The sequence below is a fragment of the Vulpes lagopus genome, chromosome 10 (genome assembly GCF_018345385.1).
Source record: "Vulpes lagopus strain Blue_001 chromosome 10, ASM1834538v1, whole genome shotgun sequence".
In the NCBI taxonomy this organism is placed as follows: domain Eukaryota; kingdom Metazoa; phylum Chordata; class Mammalia; order Carnivora; family Canidae; genus Vulpes; species Vulpes lagopus.
Window position 1 is genome coordinate 69821499 of NC_054833.1, and position 25760 is coordinate 69847258.

Consider the following 25760-nt stretch of genomic DNA (forward strand, 5'->3'; position numbering starts at 1 on the left):
TTTAATGCAATCCCTATCAAAATACCATGGAGTTTCTTCAGAGAGTTGGAACAAAACATCTCAAGATTTGTGTGGAATCAGAAAACACCCCGAATAGCCAGGGGAATATTGAAAAAGAAAACCAGAGTCGGGGGCATCACAATGCTGGATTTCAAGTTGTACTACAAAGCTGTGGTCATCAAGACAGTGTGGTACTGGCACAAAACAGACACAGAGATCGATGGAACAGAATAGAGAACCCAGAAATGGGCCCTTAGCTCTGTGGTCAACTAATATTTGACAAAGCAGGAAAGACAATCCACGGGATAAAAGAAAATCTCTTCAATAAATGGTGCTGGGAAAATTGGACAGCCACGTGCAGAAGAATGAAACTAGACCATTCTCTTATACCACACACAAAGATAACCTCAAAATGGATGAAAGGTCTAGATGCGAGACAAGAATCCATCAAAATCCTAGAGGAGAACACAGGCAACACCCTTTTTGGAGTTGGCCACAGCACCTTCTTGCAAGATACATCCATGAAGGCAAGAGAAACAAAAGCAAAAATGAATTACTGGGACTTCATCAAGATAAAGAGCTTCTGCACAGCAAAAGAAACAGTCAACAAAACTAAAAGACAACCTCCAGAATGGGAGAAGATATTTGCAAATGACCTATCAGATAAAGGGCTAGTATCCAAGATCTATAAAGAACTTATTAAACTCAACAGCAAAGAAACAAACAATCCAATCATGAAATGAGCAAAAGACATGAACAGAAATTTCCCAGAGGAAGACACAGACATGGCCAACAAGCACATGAGAAAATGCTACGCATCACTGGCCATCAGGGATGGCCAAATCAAAACCACAATGAGATACCACCTCACACCAGTGAGAATGGGGAAAATTAACAAGGCAGGAAATAACAAATGTTGGAGAGGATGTGAAGAAAGGGGAATCCTCTTACATTGTTGGTGGGAATGGGAACTGGTGCAGCCACTCTGGAAAACTGTGTGGAGGTTCCTCAAAGAGTTAAAAATAGAACTACCCTACAGGGGATTTACCCCAAAGATACAGATGCAGTGAAACACCAGGGCTCCTGCACCCTGATGTTTATAGCAGCAATGTCCACGATAGCCAAACTGTGGAAGGAGCCTCGGTGTCCAACAAAATATGAATGGATAAAGAAGATGTGGTCTATGTATACAATGGAATATTACTCAGCCATTACAAATGATAAATATCCACCATTTCCTTTGACGTGGATGGACTTGGAGGGTATTATGCTCAGTGCAATAAGTCCATTGGAAAAGGACAAACATATGGTGTCATTCATTTGGGGAATATAAAAATTAGTGAAAGGGATTAAAGTGAAAAGAGAGAAATTGAGTGAAAATATCAGTGAGGGTGACAAAACATGAGAGACTCCTAACTCTGGGAAATGAACAAGGGGTGGTGGAAGGGGAGGTGGGCAGGTGGTTGGGGTGACTGGGTGATGGGCACTGAGGGGGGCACTTGGTGGGATGAGCACTTGTTATGCTATATGTTGGCAAATTGAACTCCAATAAAAAAATTTTTTTTAAAAAGGGAAGAAGTATAGCAGAATTAAAATAAAATTTAAAAAATTTAAAAAAGAAATGAAATCTTGACATTTGCAATGATGTAGATAGAACTAGAGGATATTATGCTAAGTGAAATATGTCATAGAATGACAATTATCATATGATCTCATTCATATGTGGAATTTAAGAAACAAATCAGAGGATCATAGGGGAGGAGAGGGAAAAAATAAAACAAGATGAAATCAGAGAAGGAGACAAACCATAAGAGACTCTTAATCACAGTAAACAGACTGAGGATTGCTGGAGGTGAGAGAGATAGGGGGATGGGGTAACTGGGTGATGGACATTAAGGAGGGTGTGTGATCAATGAGCACTGGGTATTATATAAGTGATGAATCACTGACCTCTACCTCTGAATTATATGTTAATTAATTGAATTTAAATTAAAAAGAAAAATAAAATAGGTGGATTAGAATAAATATGGACTTACTTCAACAACAACAACAAAAGAGATGTAGTTTTAATTCAGAGGTTTGGAGGCGGAACCACACAATTTCACAAATATTTATTCAGTGACTATTATCACTTGAAAGGATAATTTGGGAAATACAGATATATATAAATAAGACACTCTTTCTTCAGGAAGATTGCATTAGAAAAATGGACAATGAGCTAAGTAAAACATGATAAGAGACAGAAGTACAGAAGCAGAGATTGTATAAATAATTATTAGCTTGAATCCACTGAGAAAATAAGTGTATATTTGCACAGCTATGTTCATTGCAGCATTAGTCACAATAGCCAAGAGGTAGACGCAATCTAAATGTCCATCAATGAATGAATGAATAAAGAAATTGTGGTATATACATGTAATGGGACATTTTGCATCTAAAGAGAAGAAAATTCCATCAGACGTTACAACATGGATTAACTTTGAGGACATTATGCTAAGTGAAATAAACTGGTCACAAAAAGCTACGGAATGATTCCACTTATGTGAGATATCTAAAGTAGTTAAACTCATAGAAACTTAGAGTAGAACGGTAGTGCCAGGGGCAGAGAGGAGATGGGAAAGAAGAATTGTTTCGTGGATATAGCGTTTCAGTTTTGCAAGAAAAAAGTGTTTTAGAGTTCTATTTGTACAACAGTATGCTTATAGTTAACACCACTGCACTCCATTATTAAAAATTGTTAAGATGGTAAATTTTATGCTATGTTTTTACCACAATAAAGAAAAAAACAATAAAGAATAAATGTGTTTATGCTGATATTCATTTGATTTAATTAAACCCAATGCAAATAACTTAGTCAAAAAAGGAGAATTTATTGGTTCAGAGAACCTAAGGAAGGGAAAGAATGCAGCAGAGCCTTAATAAAAATTACAACCAGGGACTCTAAAAACCCCTTTGCTCTTTGCCTCCTGACTCATTTTCTTTCTCACTTCAAATGTACTTTCTCCACAGGCTGATGATAACTCCCAACTTTCACACCTTAGATTTTCTGCCATAGAAAGATCACATGATGTTCTCCCTCCAAGTTCAAAGCATTGAGAAGAGTTCTAAGTAGCCCAGTCAACCTCTGGACCAACTGATGACAGGATCTTGTAAGAAGATATTACAGATCTTATAAGAACTTGGTAAGTCCTGTGGGAATATATGATTGGGAGTGGTGGGGTGACAAGTGTGTCAGCTAGCTATTTTCTCTTTAATGCTGTATAACAAATATCCCAAACTAGTGGTTTAAAATAACTCATTTATTTCCATCATGTGCTGATTGACTGCTGCAGCTCTACTTCAGACTGTGTTGACCAGGATGTCTGTATTCCACACCTTGGTCATCCTCCCAGGAGCCGGTAACCTAGCCAGGGCTCATAGGAGGCTTCTGAAGTTTAGACTCAGAACCATCCTAACACTGCCACTCCTACTCATATGCCACTGGTCAATGTAAATCACATGGCTAAAAAGTGAGTAAAAGGACAGAGAAATACTGTCTTCCCACAGTGAAGCTATAGTCAGAGTGAGATACAGAGGATTGGGAAGGATGGGGCTCAATCATTTCATCCATCATAAGGGGTAAATGTGAGAAACAGCTGCCAGAGAAAGATTGGATGTTGGGCAAATGAGACAATAGGTATCCAACATAGTAATATCACATAGATACAAACATAAGAAAACCAGGTAGTATATTTTATCAATCCCAAAATGCTAAAGTAGAAAGTAATTGGAAGAGAACTGTCTTACAATGTAACAAGTACTGTACTAAGAATTTTACAGATAGAATCTCAGAGGAGGAACAGAAGAGCTATATTTAATATGAAACAATGTCATTTTGCCTATAAACTCTCATAGGTTCCAAAGAAAGTGTCCTAGAAGATTCCAAGTTAATGTCTGTTTTCCAGTTGCTGCTTCTTTAGGAGTACGCCCTGCCTTGGTGTAATCTTTATGTCTATAAGAGAAAGGCACCAGCACGGTGCTTCCTTTTCTTCCCAGTATTGGGAAATCAAAGTGTTCACAGTTGTAAACACATTTAAAAGACAATATCTAGTATAAATTAGGTTGTCAAATTTTTACTCTCTCATTTGACAAAATAAATCTTGATTGATGAATTTAAGTAATATGTCTTCTATATGCACATTTATACTGTACACATTTCACACAGCCTTGCTTATAGGAAATTTTATATTTTGCTGAGATATCCTTCTTTAGTTAATACTGATCAGTTGTTTAAAAAAAAGAATGATTTAATGTGGTAGAGTTAAATCTTTATTCATGCTTCACTCTAAAATTAATAGGAAGCTATTAAATCCAGAGCGTAGTAAAGAACTTCTAAGAGTTTCATTACTTCATGTTGTATGTAATACCTCTTATTTTCTGGATGGCAAAATTAAATACTTTTTTTAAACCAAAATTTCAAATTGGAGTTGCAAGAGATAATAGTAAAGCTGAGTAACTTTTAAAGCTGCTTATATTTTATATTCCAACAAAGCATATATTTCCATAAATTTTTCCCATTATAAAAAAACTCTAAAAATCTAATTTCCTTTTCTTGAACAATCTGTGAACCATAGTAGATCATAGTAACCACAAGTTCATATTGATTTTTTACTGGATAATGCTAAATATGTGCAACTTCATCTCTTTTTACTGTAAGTTATTTTCCCATTATGAATAAAAGGCAGATCACTTAGAGAAACAAAAAAGATATTTTTATCGGTTTGGCATGCTTGTATTTGCAATGGTCAGAATTTTATTTACTATACCTGATAGAAATCTAACTTAAACTACCACCTAAGTTAAAAATGAAAATTAATGGGAAAAGAATGGGAGCATGTTATAGAACTAATGGGAGCAGACAGCTTCAGGTATCTCAGGGAGAGAACCTCCAGCTTGACACGACCAGGACTCATTCTCTTTCATATCTCTCATCTCTCATCTGCTTAATTCTTCTAGACTCTGTTCTCTCCAAGTCTCTTTCACACAGAAGCCCAGATTACAACCTTATTCTATGCCTCAAGAATGAAGGCGTGGTCTTCCTGAAAAAAAATCTCACGGAAGGATTCATGGGGACTTTACTCATTCCTTAGAACAATCTCTTTTCTAGAGAGATGAAAACTCTGAATGACCAAAACAGTCATGTCCCTATTCCTGTGGGCTAGTAATCCCTGTACTATAGTTGACAGTTCAGCCACAGCTAATTGGGAAGAGGGAAGGGCAATTTCCCCAAACAGAAAGGTGGCTCTTGGTAAATGAAGATGAGTAGAAGAGATTCCTCTGCACTGATTAAACAAATAAACAACAACAACAACAATAAAATGTCTCTAGTCTTGGGCAGCCCCGGTGGCTCAGCGGTTTAGCGCCGCCTACAGCCCAGGGCGTGATCCTGGAGACCCAGGGTCGAGTCCCACATCAGGCTCCCTACATGGAGCCTGCTTCTACCTCTGCCTTTGTCTCTGCCTCTCTCTCTCTCTCTCTCCCCTCTGTGTATTCTCATGAATAAAAAAAAAAGTCTCTAGTCTTAATTCACTAGAATCTGAGCATGTTGAGCCTCTTGGTTTTGGCCTTCTCTAGATATGTCTGAAGATCTGGTGAGCTTCTATTTTAGGACTGTTTATATGAAGGACCTTGGTGCCTCTTTGGAAAGATTTCAATCCAAGGGAAGGGAATGTCATGGCACAGAAGTATGGTTTAAGGACAACAGTTAGGATAAAGGAAGAGAAATGGTTATGAATGTAGCACTATTTCTATCTATCACCCAGATTGGTTTTGGGCCACACCCCCATAGATGCATGCCTGAGCACTACAGCGAAAGAGGTACAGTAAAAATTTGAGTCAATCAGAAGAGCTGTTTTACAATGATCTCTGTGGGACACCAAAGTACAAGAAGTCAGCAGTATCCATGACAAAACTGTAGTGACCTGAGACCACACCCGAGTACAGACATCTGCAATCTCAACATTAAGTATCAGCAGCATTAGTGAAGACATTGTCAGGCACTGAATAGGAAAAGGCTATGAGGTGGACGAAGTTTGGGAAAGGTTACAAATTGCCTTGTAGATGTGCTGAATTTGTAGTGTATGGAACCTCCAGTGGAGATGTTTAACAGGCAATCACAAAATAAAACTGGAGCTTCAGGGAGAGATGGGGCTAGGGATATAAGTCTAGGAATTGTTAGTAAGTGGGAGGAGATGACGAATTTTAGACATGGGTAAGATTGCTTATGGGAAGTGACTGGATTGAGGGAAAATACAGTTTGAATACAGAAGCCTGGATAATACCAAAATTTTAAAAATTAGGAGGGAAAGAAGAGCCCACTTCAGAAACAATCTAATCAGTAAGAGGAAACCTAAAAGGAAGTAGAAGGGGAGTGTGAGAACATATCAATCCTTTTAGAACTAATAACAATTTACCACCTGGGTGGCTCAGCAGTTGAGCGTCCTCCTTTGGCTAAGGACATGATTCCAGAGTCCCAGGATTGAGTCCTGTATCAGGTTCCTTGTGTGGAGCCTGCTTCTCCCTCTGCCTGTGTCTCTGCCTCTCTCTCTCTCTCTCTTTCTCTGTCTCATGAATAAATAAAATCTTTAAAAAAATTGGTTTCAGTATTAATTCAACAGTTTCACTGTACTGTAATGGTCATTTCATGACTATAAATTCTATGTGCAAATCAGCATTAGAGATTCTATTTTAATTCAATTGAATGTATCCTCACTAGTTTTGAGCAATAAAAATATTTACATATGATTTTGAGTCATAGGAACAACTAATCTATTGTTTCCACTCTCGGATACAATCTGAACTTAGGAGTCTTGAAGTCAAAGTTGAAATGTCTTGCTCATTTCAGAGTTTTCCTGCCTTAGGATCAAAACAAATTGCTGCATTGTATTTATAAACTATCTTGGAGAGCAGGTCAGTTGGAGAGGCTCCAGCTCTTATTCACACAAAAGTGTTTTGGCACCTCCTTCAGGAAAAAGTGTCTCAGACTGAAACAGAGAACAGGATTTAAAGGGGTTTGCTTGCAAATTATCAACAATCTTTCTTTTATCTACTTTCAGCTCTTCTATTTTTCATTGGTTTATCCTTTATTTTATATGAAATCATTAAGTTATTGTATTTAGCTTTGTGTACTTTTGTAAAAACTTTGGGTGTTAAATGAAAAGACATTTTAAACTTTTTATTTTTAAAAAACTTTTGACTTTTCAAATCTCATAAGAAGAAAACTTTTGCACATATTGAAGTTTTTAAGTAACTTTTTTGCTGCAAAAATAATATATATTCTTATGTATTCTCTATGTGTTAGTCTTTGTGCATTTAGAAAATACAATAGTACAAAGCAGTAAAAAATATTCTAAGATACAATTTTACCACCCTACGATAAACATCTTTTTAGACATTTTATCATAGATCCTTTTCTGTGAACAGGGACCCATACTTTATTTTGTTAAAAAGAAAATAATTCTATATGTAAGGTCTTACAATATGTTTTTTTCATTTAACACAAATACCATAAACATTTTTCTATGTCATTAATATTCCTTTATATCACTTTTAGTAGCTGCATCATATATAACATCACATGGCTACACAAGAATTTAGACAAGAAAATCTAAAAATAGTAGTAAAGATCATAGATTTTAACTGGGCTTAAATTCTGAATCTGCCACTTATTAGCCTCATGACTTTGACCAAGATACTTAATGTCTCTGAATTCAATGTTTAAATCTATAAGAATAAGTGAGACAATTTGTGAGAAATTTAGTATACCATTTGGCAATAAGTAAATTAACAATAGATGCCACTATTTTATTTTATTTTTTCATAGTTATTAAGACTGTCATTACATTTATATCATTATTTCTAATTCTTTGCAGATTCCTATGATTAATTTCTAAATATAAATTTTTGGAAGTGGATTGTGGGGCCAAAGGTTATGTATTTTAAAGATTTTCAGTAAATTGTAAATTACTGTCCTAACAATTTACATTTGTACCAGCAGAACATATGTATATATATTCCCCTGCTCCTTTCTCCAACTTGCCAATATAAGGGAGACAGTCATATTTTGTTTATTTAATGCATATATGTCTTCGAATAGTTTGTTGATATTAAAAATATAATTAATGGTCATTTGTAGTTTTTTTGCAAATGTACAGTTTATATGCAACACACATTTTGTTTTCATTATGATGTTTGTCCCTTTCTTAACATTGGGGTTTTTTGTTTGTGTGTTTTTTGAATTTTTTTTTCAGTCCCAAAGGTGCTGTTAAAAATGAAATGTGCTCTTAAAAGCAACTTTTTAGTTTAATATTGTTATTTTTAGTATGACTCAGCCTCTGATGTGCTTATAACATTGGCCCTGCAACCTTGAAATTGTTTGTTATGCAGCCAAGTCTTCACAGTAAGGTCTGTGGGTGATTTACTGTAAGAGGGACTGGGAATTTCATGCTGCCCTAGTTGGCAAGTTCTCTGTTTCATTTTGTTCTTTTTCAAAAAAACTGTCATTACTGAGCCAGTGATTAAGAACGTAAATCCAAGTTTCCTTTGAAAATAATTTTATTGAGTTTAGATTTGGTAAGAACCATATTTTATAATCATTCATTCAACTTTATGTTTCATCCTCCAGTAAATCATCCTGAATTAGCCTCATCTATTATAGGTAAACTGGGATTACTCCCAGTTTAAAATTATATAATCAGAGACATCTCCAAATTAAATTGTAATTTTCAGGCCCCAGTTAAGTATAAAATCCTTTGCCTGGTGCTGAGATTCAGAGATGGGTAATCATTGTTTTAAATGAGCTTTCAACAGAGTGAGGAAGCAATTTGTCAAAGAGTGAATTTCCATAGCACAATGTACCAAGTTTTGTGGTGTAGGGCAAAATACAATAGGAGCACATAAGAAGAAGAGACTGTCACCAAGATAAGGAATGCGAGGATGTCAAGGAAAAGTTTCACAGAAGAGGTGTCCTTCATACTAGGATTTGATAAAGAGTAGGCTTTTGACTGGAAGACAGTCAAGGAGAGAATATTGCCAGGGAAAGGAAAAGAATGAGTGAAGTACATGCTTGGGGAAAAGACAGGATGCATGCTTGGAATAAGAATCATAGAGTTTGGTTGAAGAAGACTGGATGTGGTAGGAGATTAACTCAAAAGGTGAACTGAGCCTAATCCTGGACTGCCTCTTCTTGAAACATCTCATATGTCATCTGAAGATTTTTCATGTTATTCTGTAGGTAATTAGGAGCTAGTTAAGGTTTGTGGCCTGGAGCCAGACTTGGTCAGCAATTCAGTATTATCAAAAAGATAGTTCTGACAGAATTATGAAGAATCATTATTTGAGAGATGAGGAAAAAATTGAGGCAGGCAAATAAGGGGCAGTACAGTGCAGTAATCAACTGGAAGGAAAAGTGAAACCTGAAGGTCTGGGAAAGACAATGACAATGAAATAAAAGCGAGTATCAGAAAGGTCTTGTCCAATTGGGATCAAAGTTGCTTCACTGTTCATGGAATTATGTGAGAAACTATTGACTCATTCTAATCCCAAGATTCTGTGAGTCAGGCATCCATGACCACATGAGAACCCTACATTCCAGAGTAGAGCATTTCTCCACACGTGTAAGTACATATAAGAACACTTCAGATGTATCTATATGTATTTAAGACATGAAATCATCTCTCCCACTCCAGTTAACATATTGGTTGAAAGGGGGATGATCAAATCTATTTACTTGACTACAAACTAATTATGTGTTTTTGATGCGTCTCCAGTATGAAGACATGGTAGTACTTATCAGGGTCATTTCCCTAATAGTTGTTATATATTCAGGGCCTTCATTTGTGCTTTATAAGACACTGAGTTTTAGTTTCTTTTCACTGAACACAGAATAAGATTTTAAAAGAAAGTTGAAAAATGAAACTATGAAAGAATAGGGAAGGAAAGGAAACCATATAATCAGATGACATGGTACAGAAGATACTGAATTGCTGGATTAAAATAGAAGATACCATATTGCTGAATAAATTCTCATTGTTTATCAAGTTCCAAGGAGTTTGTGTAGGTATAATTAAAGAAATATGCTATGGAAGAAGTAGGCAGATAGTTAGTTAGACATATGGAGACCATTGGTGATTGCATGATGGCAAGTATGGCAAAAAGAAGAAAGAAAAGAGGGATCCCTGGGTGGCGCAGCGGTTTGGCGCCTGCCTTTGGCCCAGGGCGCGATCCTGGAGACCCGGGATCGAGTCCCACGTCGGGCTCCCGGTGCATGGAGCCTGCTTCTCCCTCTGCCTATGTCTCTGCGCCTCTCTCTCTCTCTCTCTCTGTGTGACTCTCATAAATAAATAATAAAAAAATTAAAAAAAAGAAAGAAAGAAAGAAAGAAAGAAAGAAAAAGGGTATGCAAATGAGAATATGCATTTTGCAACTTTTATAGATATCCCACACATCTTATCCCTAACAGGTAAGTGCATCATTACTTGTATTATTTTATTTACCAACTATTATATGTCACTTATATTCATTCAACTGAACCTTGTAACAACCCATGAAGTAGGTGCTTGTCTTATTTCCATTTTACAGATGGAAAAACACAGAAAAGGGGCAACACAGAGAAGTTAAGCAATTAGCCCACAGTCATACAGCTGATAAGTAGCAGGGCCAAGGACTCCAGGCAGTCTGACTCCAGAGTCCATGTTCTTAACACATTATGCTGCATTTCTAAAGTTGAAGGTGGGAGAGAAAGTAATGTTTTTTAATGCTATAGATTGATCTAGAAGAACCTCAATAGTATTTTGACAATTACTTGTGAAACTCATAAATGTAAATGCCAGCTAAAAGCTGTCATAACATTTATAGTTGTTCATTTCCTTTATGGCTGATAGTTAATTCATTCAGATTGTTAGGTAACAAGGATGCAAAGATGAATTAGAAATGGTTGCTGCGGGATCCCTGGATGGCGCAGCGGTTTGGCGCCTGCCTTTGGCCCAGGGCACGATCCTGGAGACCCGGGATCGAATCCCACGTCAGGCTCCCGGTGCATGGAGCCTGCTTCTCCCTCTGCCTGTGTCTCTGCCTCTCTCTCTCTCTCTCTGTGTGACTATCATAAATAAATAAAAATTTAAAAAAAATGGTTGCTGCTTTCAAGAAACACATAGTCTAGAGGAAGAATAAAACTATACCAAATGGTTTAATAGAGAACAATAAGGACTGGGGTAACAATATACACAGGCTAGCATGTGAGCACATTGAACAATTAAATCATAGGGTAACAAAGAAAGCTTCTCTGCATAAGTGTTATTTGTGTTGGATTTTGATGGATGAATAGAACTTAGAAATACAGGGAATGGCAGAGGCCAAGCAACAAATAAAGGAGAATGCAACACATTTGGGGAATTGCCAATTTTTCATTAGGACTGGGTTATCATGTATACCCAAGGAAGAAGTAGATGAGGTTAGAGACTTAGAGGCTAAACCCTGATTCTTACATGATAAATTGAGGAGCTTGACCCTTTCTCCTAAGCTGTAGGGAGAGAATTAAACCTTAATCAGGGAGGGGTGTGTGTGTTTTCTTGAGAAAATATGTTGACAAATATGAAGGACAGAATAGAGGATAAATGGATCAAATATATAGACATATTTTGAAACTATGCCAATATATAATCCAGGCAACAAATTATGGAACTCTAAATTGAGGCAATGGCAATGTAAATGGATAAGAGGAGAAAAACTGAGAGGATATGTAGGATGTAGCATAGACAAGATAAAGATCCCATTGTTAGGGAGGGCATGACAGTTAGTTGTCCAGCAGAGTGGTGACCAAATCCTAGTTCAGGGACTAGCTGCATCAGAATGGCTTTTAAAAATAGATTCCTCATCTTCACCTCCATAAATTCTGACTTAGCAGGCCTGTAATAGCAACTAAAAATCTATATACCTTGGAGGTTTATGAGTTTATTCTACAGTAAAAAGGATTGAGAACCATTACAATGCCTAAGTTTATGGGCTGGATGCCTAAGAGATAACTAATGTGATAATAAAAATTGCAAGAGATTTTTGGCTGAGGGGGAAAAAAGATATGGACGAATTTACCTTTGAATAAAATTTGGGCTACTTAGGGGAAATCTGGATTGATCTAGGAATATAGATTTGGAACTCAAAAGAGATATTTTGTTTGAAAATAAATGGTGGTAGATAAAGCTATGAGTTTGGGAAGTCATCCCATAGAATATACGGAATAATGAAAAAGATAGCCTAAGGATGAGGAACACTAAGGATGAGGAACACTGTTATTTTTCACAAGCATTTAGGGAGTGATTGGAGGAAGGAGTCTTCAGAGAGAGTTAAGAAGACAGGACTATTGTCATAGAAACCAGGGAGGGCAGAATTTCCATAGAAAGGAGAGGCCTACATGAACATATTGTAGACATTCAAATAAAGTAAATAAGAGCAGAAAAGTGCTCACTGATTTTTAAGATGGTGACCCTGGTGGCCTACAAGAGTAGATTTAGTTCCATAGTATAGAAGGAAGCCAAATGATGGTAAAATAAGAAGGAAAATGGGACACCTGGGTGGCTCAGCGGTTGAGTGTCTGCCTTTGACCCAGGGCGTGATCCCAGAGTTCCGGGATCAAGTCCTGCATCAGGCTTCCTGCATGGAGCCTCCTTCTCCCTCTGCCTGTGTCTCTGCCTCTTTCTCTCTCTCTCTGTGTCTCTCATGAATAATAAATGAATAAATCTTTAAAAAAAGAAGGAAAAAAATGTAAGAAATTAGAAACCCTAAGTAAAGATGAATATTTTAAGAAACTTGTCAATCAAATTTCTTAATAACAGAAGAGAATAACAGCTACTAGGTTTAAGGGAAGATTTTTTTTTTTCTTTTTTAGAACTAGAAGAGGCATGAGCATGCTAAGGAGAAGAAATTGGTGAAGAAAAGAGATTGACAGATACCGGAGAGAGAGGACAATTAATGGGAGTAATTCTTTTAGGAAGACAGAGGTAATAGAGTCTAGAGTACAGTGGGAGGGATTAGCTTTAGAAGGGAGAGGAAATACTTCCATTAAAATTAAAATACAGGTGAGATGGGAATGGATGCAAGTAAGACTTTGGCATGAGAGATAAAAGTTGAAGTTCTTGATGGTTCTGCTTGTTTTTTTTTTTTTTAAGATTTTATTTATTTTATTATTTTAGAAAGAGCAAGAGAGTGTGCATGAGCAGGGGCAGGGGAGGAGCAGAGGGAGAGAATCTCAAGAAGAAACTGTGCTGAGTGTGAAGCCCATGTAGGGCTCTATCTCCTGACCCTGAGATCATGACCTGAGCCAAAACCAAGAATCCATCATTTAACAACTGAGCCACCCAAGAGCCTGATGGTCTGTTTTCTTAGTGATAGAGGAGAGCCTGTCTGCCTTGCTCAGGAAGATAATGTCTAACAGGTACCAACTTCCTCAGTAGATTTGATGGAATGCCTAGAGCAATATCTCTCATGTATACGGTTAAGTAGCCAAATGAAGAAATAGACAATTAAATGTTTATCATCAGATGATAATATATGCCCACAGAAGTAGAATAATGAAGTAGAATATGTGCTCATAGAAATAGAAATATGAAGTAGAAGTATGAAACCAATGTTCCGGTTTAAAGTGGACATTACAATGAAATGATTGAATCAAAAAGGCTGAAACACATTTATATTGAGGAACACATAATACAGTATTTTGCATTAAAGGATTAGTTTTTAGTTTATGCATAGCAGTTGAGATATACCATTGTATTAGACATGCTTGATGTTTCTTTGCTCTCAGTGTTTATTTGAAGAGATACAGCTAAGCCTTTGGTACCCTTGATATAATGATAAAAGCAAGCAAGGTAGTCTGTAATATTTCCTGACCTCTACTTTGTCCCAGGGCCATTTATCCATTAGAAACCACTGGCGCACTGCCAAAGACCTATGAAAACATTTGCAAACTGAAAAAAGTAGAAGCTTCAAAATACGTAAATGAATCTACAAAACTAAAATTAATAACATTCAGTCAATTTCATTAACAGTCAAATTTAGTATTCATAAAACTGTCATTGACACATAAAAATAATTTGTTGCTCAGGTTTTCTCACTTAAAAAAATCTCATGATATGCAGTGATTTGCTAGAAATCATATCATAGGCTAAGTAATTTACTTTAGCAAAATAATTTTAAATAAAAAATGTAATTCCTCTAAATTGCTGCTCTGTGTGTGTGTAAAATGTAATGATATGGTGAATCCTAAAATGTCTGATGTGATGTGGAAGATGTGTGACAAGTGAGAGGTTAGGAATCTTACTCTTTAAAAAAGACCTGCGTTCTGGTCCCTCTCACAAGTAAGCCATGTACCCCAGTAGTCCCTTGTATAACTTATCCCTTCTTCAAAATGGCAAACCCACTCACTTCAATAAGCTGGTGCTTACAGTTATTTGCTTTTCTATCCCTTATTGAGAAATAGAAACTTTTGTTCCCAATAAAAGAAATTTTGGTGAAAATATGGAAGCCTTCTCCACCCCCCTTGAACTCATATTATGCTTAAGGAAAACACAGAAACTAAAATTCCTTTAGTTGTTTTTAGGATATATGAGAGGAATGGTTCCTGGATTGGAAAGGACAACACGTAGTGCCCAGATAATCTAGATTCTCTTCTAAAATCTGTCCCGTACTCTTCAATAGGAGACCCAGAAAGTCTGAGATACTCATAATTGTGCTAACACCCTTGCCTATCCCCTCTCCAATCTGCAACGTCAGGGTATATGGTTTGTAACAAGGAACATTCTGCCTGCAGGTCCATGGCCCAGAAGAGTCCAAGAGTAGAAAAGACTGCTAAAAGAAACAAAGTGCTAAATATAATGAGCTTTTGGCATAGAGTCCTTGACCCTTGTCTTTGCATGTATTATTGCCTTTGTGAGATAATGATTGAATTATATAATATGGGAGAAATAGCATAGACATTTTTGAGCTCGAAAAAGAACCTTAGTGTTGACATTGGTGTTACTTAGAAATATTGATGAATTCAGTACTTTCTGTGAACCATACAATGTTTACATCTAAATGCCACCAAAGCCCATTCAAATCACTAAGCAAAAATATGGAGGGAGCTTTGGGTTAACATTCTGATTTTTGCCTCTACTCTGCTCCTAGCTATTTGTGGTGCATTGAAAAGGTACTTTGTGTCCTGATGTATAACATTCAGGACCTCAAGCCTCATATGGACTGCCTGACCCCAGATGTAATTTTCAGCAATATTAATTGGCTAGAGAATATGGATTATTATGACAATAGGACTCAGCCAGCTTGGCAACTGCTCCTTCTGTGTGACTGATCACCTTCTAAGTGCTGTATTAAGAGTCTTGGATCATTGACCAATTTATCTTGAATGCAATTAACTATGCAAATGTGAACTCTTCACACTTACTTTCATTAAAATTACATCACAACAAAAAGAAAATAGATATAAATCAAGCCAGTGCCCTTGCTTCAAGTCTGAGTCACATCTGGTTCAACTCCCCTTTATCATGCATTTAAACATTCCTAAGGTCCACACATATCTGGGAGTTCTGATCATGTGAACTTCTGCCTAAAAACAACTTGGATTCTCTATAATCCCGTGATTTATTCCATTATCTATACAGTTCTATTTTGTACCCCAAATAGTAATAAAAATGTGGGTCTCTTAACTTATACCTAAATAATCAATTTTATGTTTAAAATTTAATTATTTTGGAGATCTCTTTTTTACTTTTTAAATAGGAATTTACCGACTGAAAAATGACAGAAAAAATCTTAGAGAAGTTAGATATTCTGGATGAGCAGGAAAAGATACTCCTGGCCAGAAGAACAAAGGTTTGTAAATGAAAGCTTGAATTAAATTTAATCATTAAACTGTTATCATTTCAAATGTGAATGATTATCTTTACTTTTTAGTTAATGACACAGTAATATAGAGATATAAGCTAATTTGTAAAAAGTAAATAATTATATTAGTTCAAAAAGTTATCTATGTAAGTATACACTAAGAATTAATTAGATATACAAGGTAACTTTTGGATAGCTGCCATATTTTTTTCTTTCAAGATCTTATTTAAATTCAAGTTAGTTAACATATAGTGTATTATTAGTTTCACAATATGGTTCAGTGATTCATCAGTTGCATATAACACCCAGTACTCATTACAACAAGTGCCCTCATTAGTGCCCATCACCCACTTACCCCATCCACCTCCGCCTCCCCTTCAGCAACCCTTAGTTTGTTCCCTATAGTTAAGATCCTCTTATGGTTTGCCTCCCTCTCTGTTTTTCTTATTTTATTTTTCCTTCCCTTCCCTTATGCTCATCTGTTTTGTTTCTTAAATTCCACATATGAGTGAAATCATATTTGTTTTTCTCTGACTTATTTTGCTTAGCATAATATACACTCTAGCTCAATTTGCATCATTGCAAATGGTAAGATCTCATTCTTTTTGATGGCTGGGTAATATTCCAGTGTGTGTGCGTGTGTGTGTGTGTGTGTGTGTGTGTGTGTCACATCTTTTTTCTTTTTAAAGATTTTATTTATTCATTCATGAGACACACACACACACACAGAGGCAGAGACAGAGACAGAGAGAGAGAGAGAGGAGAGAGAGAGGGAGGCAGAGACACAGGCAGAGGGAGAAGCAGGCTCCTTGCAGGAAGCCCATTGTGGTACTTGATCCTGGAACTCTGGGCTCACGCCCTAAGCCAAAGGCAGATGCTCAACCCCTGAGCCACCCAGGCATGCCAGTTCTATCATATTTTAAATCCATGTACATTCAGGTAGCGAATTGGTAACTAGAATCTAATTGATTGTGGAGTTTTGCCTAAGATTATTATAATGCCTTCAGCTCATAGGTTTGCACAAAGGTGACATTAGCTTCTTAAATAAAGGGGAATTGATTTCAGAAATGTTACCTACTCACCAATTTATAATCAATAAAATTTATAAAGCACGAATCATATAAAATTCTTAGAATACTACCAGTATCTCAGTTAATATTTATGGGAAGCTTACTATGTGCCAGATGCTATACTAGAAACTTCTAATGACGTATCTCATTTCACCCTTCATCTTTTATTAATCTGTAATCTTTAATTAGTATCTATGGGAAAGGTATTAACTTCAGTTTAGAAATGATAAAACTCAAAAAATTACATGATTTTCCCAATATTATACAATTATTAACTATTAATAAAATGAAAACCATTTCTCTTTGATATAAAGATTTGGTAAAATGTACACTAAATTGAAATGGAGTCTCTAATTGAAATGGAGTTAAATTCAATAAGAAATTACTAAATGAGATCATGAACCTATTAGAGATAAATATCGAATAAAAGAGCTTGATGAATGTTTTATTTTAAAAGTATACAGTTTCTTGGGGGGTTTGGGTGGTTCAGCTGGTTAAGTACCTGATTCTGCACTGAGCATGGAATCTGCTTCAGATTGTTTCTCTCCCTCTCCTTTTGCCCCTCCCCCCTGTGTGCACACTTAAAAAAAAAGGCAAAAAAAGGGCAGACACTTAACCTCTGAGCAACCCAGGCGTCCCTCACATCTTTATTCATTCATCAGTGGATGCGCCTTTGGGCTCTTTCCATATTTTGGCCCTTGGATAGAGACCAAATTATATTAGGTCATAATATATCTAAGGTGATTAAGATAAAAAAAACAAATAGGCAGTCAAATAGTAAATGTGACTCCTATAGTTGTCTTTAATATGATAAACATAAAAAGCTATTTAATTGGTTTATTAAAAGGAAAAAAATTGGTATAGTTAGCAAATTAAAAATAAAGGTCATAAAAATTTAAGTAAAAAAGGTGAGAGTTTCATAAAATTCAATATAAAATATTAATGAAGAATATAGTTTTGGGGGCACCTGGATGGCTCAGTTGGGCCCACAGCTGGGCTTCCTGCTTAGTGAGGAATCTTTTTCCCTTCTCCCTCTGCTTCTCCTCCTCCTGCTTGCATTCTCTCTCTCTCTCTTTTTCTCTCTCTCAAATAAATAAGTCTTTTTAAAAAAGAATGTAGTTTTCAAAAATAAGATTCTTAGCACATATGAACACTTTAATTTGGTTACACAAAGACTTGCAAAATAATATAACAATGTGAGTTAATCAGGCATAAAGAGCTTAGAGTCTGAGAGATCATGGAAAATAGCAGAGAGGAGCTCTAAAGTGATTGGACATATTTGTGAACCTGAAAATGAAAATGTTGATGCTTGAATAATAACTTGATTTTCAGTGTTTTTCATAATCGTTTCCTTTTATTCAGAAAATAAAGTTGAGAAATATTGGGAAAAAAACAATAAATTATTGTTACCCAAATTTTGAAATAGCAAACCAGGAGTAACATACTAAAGCTACCATATTGGACTTACGCACCTCAAAGTTCATTCCTTTTTAATTTTTTGTTTAAAATGAAATGAAATGTACTTTAGGAAATATAGTTAGAGATAAATCTGTTTAATTGCTCCCGAAATTTCCTTTTATATGAATTTTAAGTTATTATTAGTCATAATAATTCTTACCTTTTACTAAGAGCTTCCTTTGTGCAAAGCGTTTCCATACATTTTCTCATTTTGTGTTACTATGCCAATTTTATGTGTTACTGATCAAGTGTTCTCTGGAAATTCTTTTGAAAGGATATATAATGAAAATTTAAAACTTTTCTTATTTTTAAATTATAATAATTAAAACATGCTTTTGGAAATAACATACAGATATGTATAAAAATTATACTTAAAGAGGGATCCCTGGGTGGCGCAGTGGTTTGGCGCTTGCCTTTGGCCCAGGGCGCGATCCTGGAGACCCGGGATCGAATCCCACATCGGGCTCCCGGTGCATGGAGCCTGCTTCTCCCTCTGCCTATGTCTCTGCCTCTCTCTCTCTCTCTCTCTCTGTAACTATCATAAATAAATAAAAAAATTAAAAAAAATTATACTTAAAGAAAATTACGTAAAGGAAAATTGTCTTTGGCCTCTTCAGCTGTTTCCTCTTGAAGCAAACAACATTTAGCAGTTTGGGTTTATCCATCCACATCCTATTTCATGTTCCTACAAAGATATACAAATATTATATATGTGTGTATAAATTTATTTATCTTTACATATACTCATACATAAATATGCAGGTACACATATGAGCACATACGTATATTTATGAAGGTGAATTGTCTCTATTTGCTTTTTTGATGACCAAAAGATGAGAAAACAATATATAAATCACTTTGGTAATTGTCTCTTTATTTTTAAAATTTTTTAATTTTGAAATAATTATCAATTAATAGGAAGTTGCAGAAGTACTACAAAGAGTCCCAATTCCTTTTCATCCAGGTGCCCCCAGTGCTGACATCTTATATGGGTAGTGTACCATATCAAAATTAGTTTGAATCCCACCCTATGTTAACATTGGTATCTTACTGTTAACCCGTCTACAGAGTTTATTTAGTTTTCACCATTTTTAACCTGTATTCATCTGTGTGTAGAGTTTTATTGATTTCATCCCATAGTAGATTTGTGTGATCACTACCAAAATCAGGGTCAGCATATCTCCATCACCAAAAAAGAACTTCCTCAAGTTACTTCTCTGTATCTGTATCTATACCCCCACACCATTCCCCATCTGTCCTTGGCAATGGCTAATCTGTTCTCCATCTTTATAACAGTAGTTTTGAGAATATTATATAAATGAAATCATTCAGTATGTGAAATTTTGAGATTGACTTTTCACTAAGCATAATGCCCTTGAGGCACATCTAAGTTTCTACATGAATCAATAGTTTTATTATTATAAATAATATATAAATTTTATTGCTGAGTAGTATGCCATTATATGGATGTACAGAGTTTCAACCACTCACCCATTGACAGACATTGGGGTTGTTTTCAATATTTTGCTTTAAAAAATAAAGGTGCGGGATCCCTGAGTGGCGCAGTGGTTTGGCGCCTGCCTTTGGCCCAGGGCGTGATCCTGGAGACCGGGGATCGAATCCCACATCGGGTTCCCGGTGCATGGAGCCTGCTTCTCCCTCTGCCTGTGTTTCTGCCTCTCTCTCTCTCTCTCTCTGTGTGACTATCATAAAATAAATAAATACAGCTGCTTGTAAAAAAGTTGCAAATTGAACCCCAATTTTATTTTTTTAATGTAGTAATGACTTTGCTCTGTTTTTTTTTTTTTTTTTTTTTTTTTTTATGATAGTCACAGAGAGAGAGAGAGAGGCAGAGACACAGGCGGAGGGAGAAGCAGGCTCCATGCACCGGGAGCCTGACGTGGGATTCGATCCCGGGTCTCCAGGATCGCGCCCTGGGCCAAAGGCAGGCGCCAAACCACTGCGCCACCCAGGGATCCCTGAACCCCAATTTTAAAAAAAGCTGCAAATATGCAACCTGCTTTGCATAATTGTATACAGGTTTTCGTATGAATGTAAGTTTTCATTTCTCTGGGGTGAATGCCCAAGAATGTAATTGTTGGTGCAATTTCTGTCTCTTAAACTCAACAAGGTTAAGGCCACAAGGCTTGATGGGAGTTCTCCCTCCCTGTGTCTCCGTGTGGAAACTGCCTCCAGTAAGTAAGCTGAGCTATTGTGGGATTTACCTCATTTGTTTCCATTTTCCTGGGGATTATGGTTCCTTTCCACCCCCTTCCTGTTTTCTAATGCCTAATTACAGTAGTTTTCATATGTTTTGTCTGATTTTCTAGTTGTTTACAGCAGGAGGGCAATTCCTGTAAGTGCTTAATCCTTCACTGGCAGAAGCAGAAGTTCCTATCCTTTGACTTGCTTTCAAATTTTTCATCACTTTATTCCTCTGTGCAGTGCTGAGAGATTTTTTTTTTTGAAAAGATTTTGGCTCCTTAGCTAACTCTTTAGCTATACCCCTTTTCCCTCTTCAGTCCATCTATATAAATATTTGAACACAGTCTTTTGATTGCTTTCTTAACTCTATTTCTGGCTCATGCAGCTAGACAAATGTTGGAGTGATTTACCACATTTGTGGAAACAGCAAGAGTAGCAGGTTGGAGACCATCTTGCTCTCCTTCCAATAACTCTATGTATCAGTATTGTCTTTGCCTAATTTATAGGTCATTCTTAAATTCTAAATTTTAGAATTAGGAGGGAACCTTCATAGTCATCTAATTCAAAGTCCCCTCATTTCATGGATGGGAAAAGAGCAGCTCAGGTCAGACAGCAACGGCATAAAAAATGTTGGTACACAAGGCCCCTAGTTTTCAATCTGTAATATTTCTCCATTATTGACTGGCACATAGATTCTCTGTGAGTGCATAAAATGAGACTAATTTTCTTCCTTTCCACACAGGATTTTCCCGATATGAAAAGTGCTCATTTTTTCACAATGTTGTACTTTGGTTTTACCACAGAAAAACAGGCTTCAGAGTCAAGGAAAAAGAAAGACTTTGGTTACACCCCTGACATTTGACTTTCAGTTGGAATTTGAAGAGGATATTGTTCCATCCACATCTAAGAAAGTACCCAGGATCACAGAAGACAAGTCATATAGTATTAAAAAAACAAAAAGGTAACCATCCTAACTACTTTCCATTTGGAGTTTTAAAAGCATTGCTGTAGATTTGTCTTAGATTATGTAATCTGTATTTAATGTAAGCTTGGTCAAACACAGGTATGTTTCATAGTGCTTATGAGTTGCAATATATTTAATCAGCATTCTGATTATTCATATTTTGTAAAATGTTTATTATAGTATTTTACTATTATAGATGATAATTAGATACTAATTACAATTCTCAATTTTTAAAGAAAGACTTCTTGAATTCTATTACATTGCCCCAAATTAATGTCAAGATTTATTTCAAACTTTAGATCAATAGACTGCCAAAAGAAGTCCACCTAGAAAACCAAGTAAGCCAGTTTCTCTGTGTACTTACAAGGGGTAGCCTGAATATGTCCTACTTGGTTTTTCACTGGTATTTGTGTGCATAATGCCATATGATTTTTCCAAGCATCAGAAATGGAGATGAGAGCCCAGACAAAAGAAATAATAAGATGTAGAATCAGTAGAATTTCAGTCATACATTGGTGCTAAAGTGGACACTGTTCTTACCCCCACTTATTCTGCATAACCATTCAGTGTATTCAGTGCAGTTTTACAGATGAAAAGTTCATCTTGGTGAGGTTAAATAACTTGCCCAAGGTCACACAGATAAGTGGCCCAAACGGGATTTAAACTCCAGCAGTGCCATTTCAGAGCCTGTGCTCTTTAACACCATCCACCCCATTCTTAATGTAGAATGACTTGGGGCTTTGGGGCTTGGTGACTAGGTACATTATGACACTTTGTACTTAGAGAACATAGGATGCAAAGCAGATTGAGGTGGATAAGAGGATTAGAGTAAGAAGAGCTGAGTTTTATTTAGATATATTAAGCTTTAGATGTCTGTGGAATATTCAGGAGGAGGGCATTCTTCTTTCAGGAAGCAACCCATTCTTGCAATGAGTCCTCTTTAGCTGTTACAAAATGATTTGCTTAAATAACAGCATGAGGCAGAAAGTTTCTGTCCTTGTGTCAACAATGATATCCTGGTTACATTGGTTATATTGGATAGTTTCAGTTCCTCCATATCTTGAGATGCAGTTCCTGATCTCATAAATTATGGTAATTATAATTTAGGCTACTGATCTCCACCAGTAGCTCGCAAACCTCATTCCTACACCGAGCCAAGATGTCAGCTCTAATTAACACAGCTTTCACCTTAGCCTAAGCTTTATGTCAAAACCTATCTGACCTGAACCAGTGACTTTCTGGCTACTGCAGGCTTCTTTCATTTTTTACCTCTAGCCCCTTCCCTATTCAAAGTGTGGTCTTCTATCCAGTGTGGTCTTCTATCCAACATCTTGTCACTCTAGAACTTGTTGGAAATGCAGAATGTCTGACCCCCCCTCTCAGACAGAAGCTGCAATTAACAAGATCCCTTAGGTGATTCCTGTGAACACTAGCGATAGAGATGCACTGCTTTAGCCCAGTGGGTCTCAAACATGGAGAACTCCTTAAAACACTGATTTCTGGTCTGCACTTGCAGAGTTTTTGATTCAGTAGGTCTGGCTGAGGCAGGCCTGATAATTTGCACATGTAGTAAGTCTCCAGGTAATGCTGGTCAAACTGGTCCCAGGACCATCCTTTGTGTCTCTGCTCTAGCTTATGTGCTACTCTAATCTTGCTGCCCAACACCAACATCTGTTCGTTCTGGTTTTTTCCTTGGTTTGCTGAATATCATATCAACTCTCAGTCTGGTGCTGTGAGCACCTAATTGGTGAAATCTGCCCAGGTTTATTTGTAGCTGATCTTTGCTTTTAGAGTAGTAGGTGTTTTTTTTTGTTTTGTTTTGTTTTGTTTTTTTAAGATTTTATTTATTTACTCATGTGAGAGACACAGACAGAGAGGCAGAGATATACGCAGAGGGAGAAGCAGGCTCCATGCAGGGGAGCCTGATGCGGGACAGATCCCAGGACTCCACGGACATCTAAAGCTTAATGGCAATCATCTGAGCTGAAAGCAGAGGCTGAGCCACCCAGGTGCCCCTCAGAGTAGTAGTTTTTAACACACCTACATACTAGTATTGCCTGGGGAGCTTTAAAATAATTGGATTTTACGTTAATTAGTTTGGAATGCAGCCCAGGCTTGACTATTCTTAAGGTTCCCCAGATGATTCTTACATAAAGCTAAAATTGAGAACCATTCTAATTCTTAGGGCTTCTTTCTCAGTTACTCCCAGAGACATGTTTTCCATGTTACTATTAGTTCAGGATTTTTGCATTTTTCTTGGGTAAAAGGGAATTGATAAAATATTAAAAATATCTCTTGATTAATCTGTATGTCATCTCTAAGATTTCTCCGTAAACACCAAACCTACTCTTCTCTGCAATTTTTCATAATTGGACCTTTTACAGAAGAGTCATACTCATTTTATCAAAAATAGTAATCCCTTTAAAAAATCATCTCTCAAATAAATAAATAAATCTGAAATAATAAATAAATAAATGTTTTTAAAAAAATTGAATAGGAAAACAAAAATAGAATACAAATGAAAATTGGATTGATAATCTAGAAGGTCAAGTAGAGGCATAATCTTGAGAAAATACAAAAAAAAAATGAAATGGAAATCAGATTGAAAAGAGATACATAGTAGGGTTTCAGAATATTTGACCTGTAAATATATACTTAATACATAAGTACTTAATACATAAATATATACTTAATACATACTAGGGTTTCATGATATTTGACCCATAAACATATACTACATAATAAGGAAATAAAGAAATATTAGGAAAAAATTCTCTTTTTTAAAAGACATACTTGAATTTTCCAATCAAAAGGGTTACCAAGTGTGACTTAAAGTAAAATTATTTGATTATTTAATTCCAAAGGCAGAAAAAAATTGGTTAATTACAAAGGAAAGGAAATCAAATGAATTTCATATGTCTCATCTACATCTAGAAAATAACCATCTTCAAGTTTTGAACAGAAAAGTAATCCAGGAATCCTGTATCTGGATGAATCATCATTTATTGATTTTTATTTTTTATTTTTTTGAATCATCGTTTATTTATGAGAACAAAAGATAGACAAATTTGGGGGTAAGAAAAACTTTAGAAGGTAATATGCCTATGTATTCTTTCTGAGGGATTTACCTGGAAAAATATTTTATCCAAATTAAAATTAAATATAATTAAAATAAAGAAAATTTTGAGAAAGTAGTCAAACAACTATCTTTTACAAAAGTACCACCTTTAAGCTATGTCAGAGGTTAGTTTCTTCAAAGTTTCAAAGAACTATTTAAGTGGTTTCTCAGCATAGACAAAGGTGGAATAGTTTCAAAACATGTCTTCAATTCTCAAGTCTGAGCACAAGGACATAAAACCATTGCTGAATCTGACAAATATAGATTTTTTTAAAGCTTAAAATATAAAATAGTAGCTTAATTGGTTCATTTGTCTATTTTCAAATCAGGAACATGTAACATAAAACAATTTTATATTTTTCCAATTTTACTCTGATCACTTTTGGTTATTAAAAGTCTATCCAGGGGGAGGGGCAAGATGGCGGCAGAGTAGGGTCTCCAAATCACCTGTCCCCAACAAATTACCTAGAAAACCTTCAAATCATCCTGAAAATCTACGAATTCGGCCTGAGATTTAAAGAGAGACCAGCTGGAATGCTACAGTGAGAAGAGTTTGGGCTTCTATCAAGGGACAGGCAGGGATCCCTGGGTGGCCCAGCGGTTTAGCGCCTGCCTTTGGCCCAGGGCGCGATCCTGGAGACCCGGGATCGAATCCCACATCGGGTTCCCGGTTCATGGAGCCTGCTTCTCCCTCTGCCTGTGTCTCTGCCTGTGTCTCTGCCTGTGTCTCTGCCTCTCTCTCTCTCTCTCTGCCTCTCTCTCTCTCTCTCTCTCTATGTGTGTGTGTGACTATCATAAAAGTTTATTAAAAAAAAAAAAAAGGGACAGGCAGAGGCCGGGAGGGCCCAGGACAGCAAGGACGCTCCTGCCTAGAACTGAGCAGATCAGAGCAGATCAGCGGCCCCGCCCCGGAGCCCCCAGGCCCTGCAGACGGAGAGCCCCGGTGCTACTGCGGGGGCTGACTCCAGGGTCCCAGAGCTGCCCCCGCCACTGTGGCTTCCTCCCGGGGCCTCACGGGGTGAACAACCCCACTGAG

At 36.6% G+C, this 25760-nt stretch overlaps 1 protein-coding gene across 1 annotated transcript in view; it reads left to right on the forward strand.

Annotated features, from left to right (window-relative positions):
* The first annotated feature begins 3106 nt into the window (after positions 1 to 3106).
* C10H1orf141 (chromosome 10 C1orf141 homolog) overlaps positions 3107 to 25760 on the forward strand; it is a 49180-nt gene continuing 26526 nt past the window's right edge. Inside the window, exons 1-3 of the mRNA XM_041773018.1 lie at positions 3107 to 3182; positions 15805 to 15897; positions 21446 to 21603. Coding sequence (XP_041628952.1) covers positions 15823 to 15897; positions 21446 to 21603 — 233 coding nt within the window. The 5' untranslated portion in view covers positions 3107 to 3182; positions 15805 to 15822. The remainder of the gene's footprint in view (positions 3183 to 15804; positions 15898 to 21445; positions 21604 to 25760) is intronic.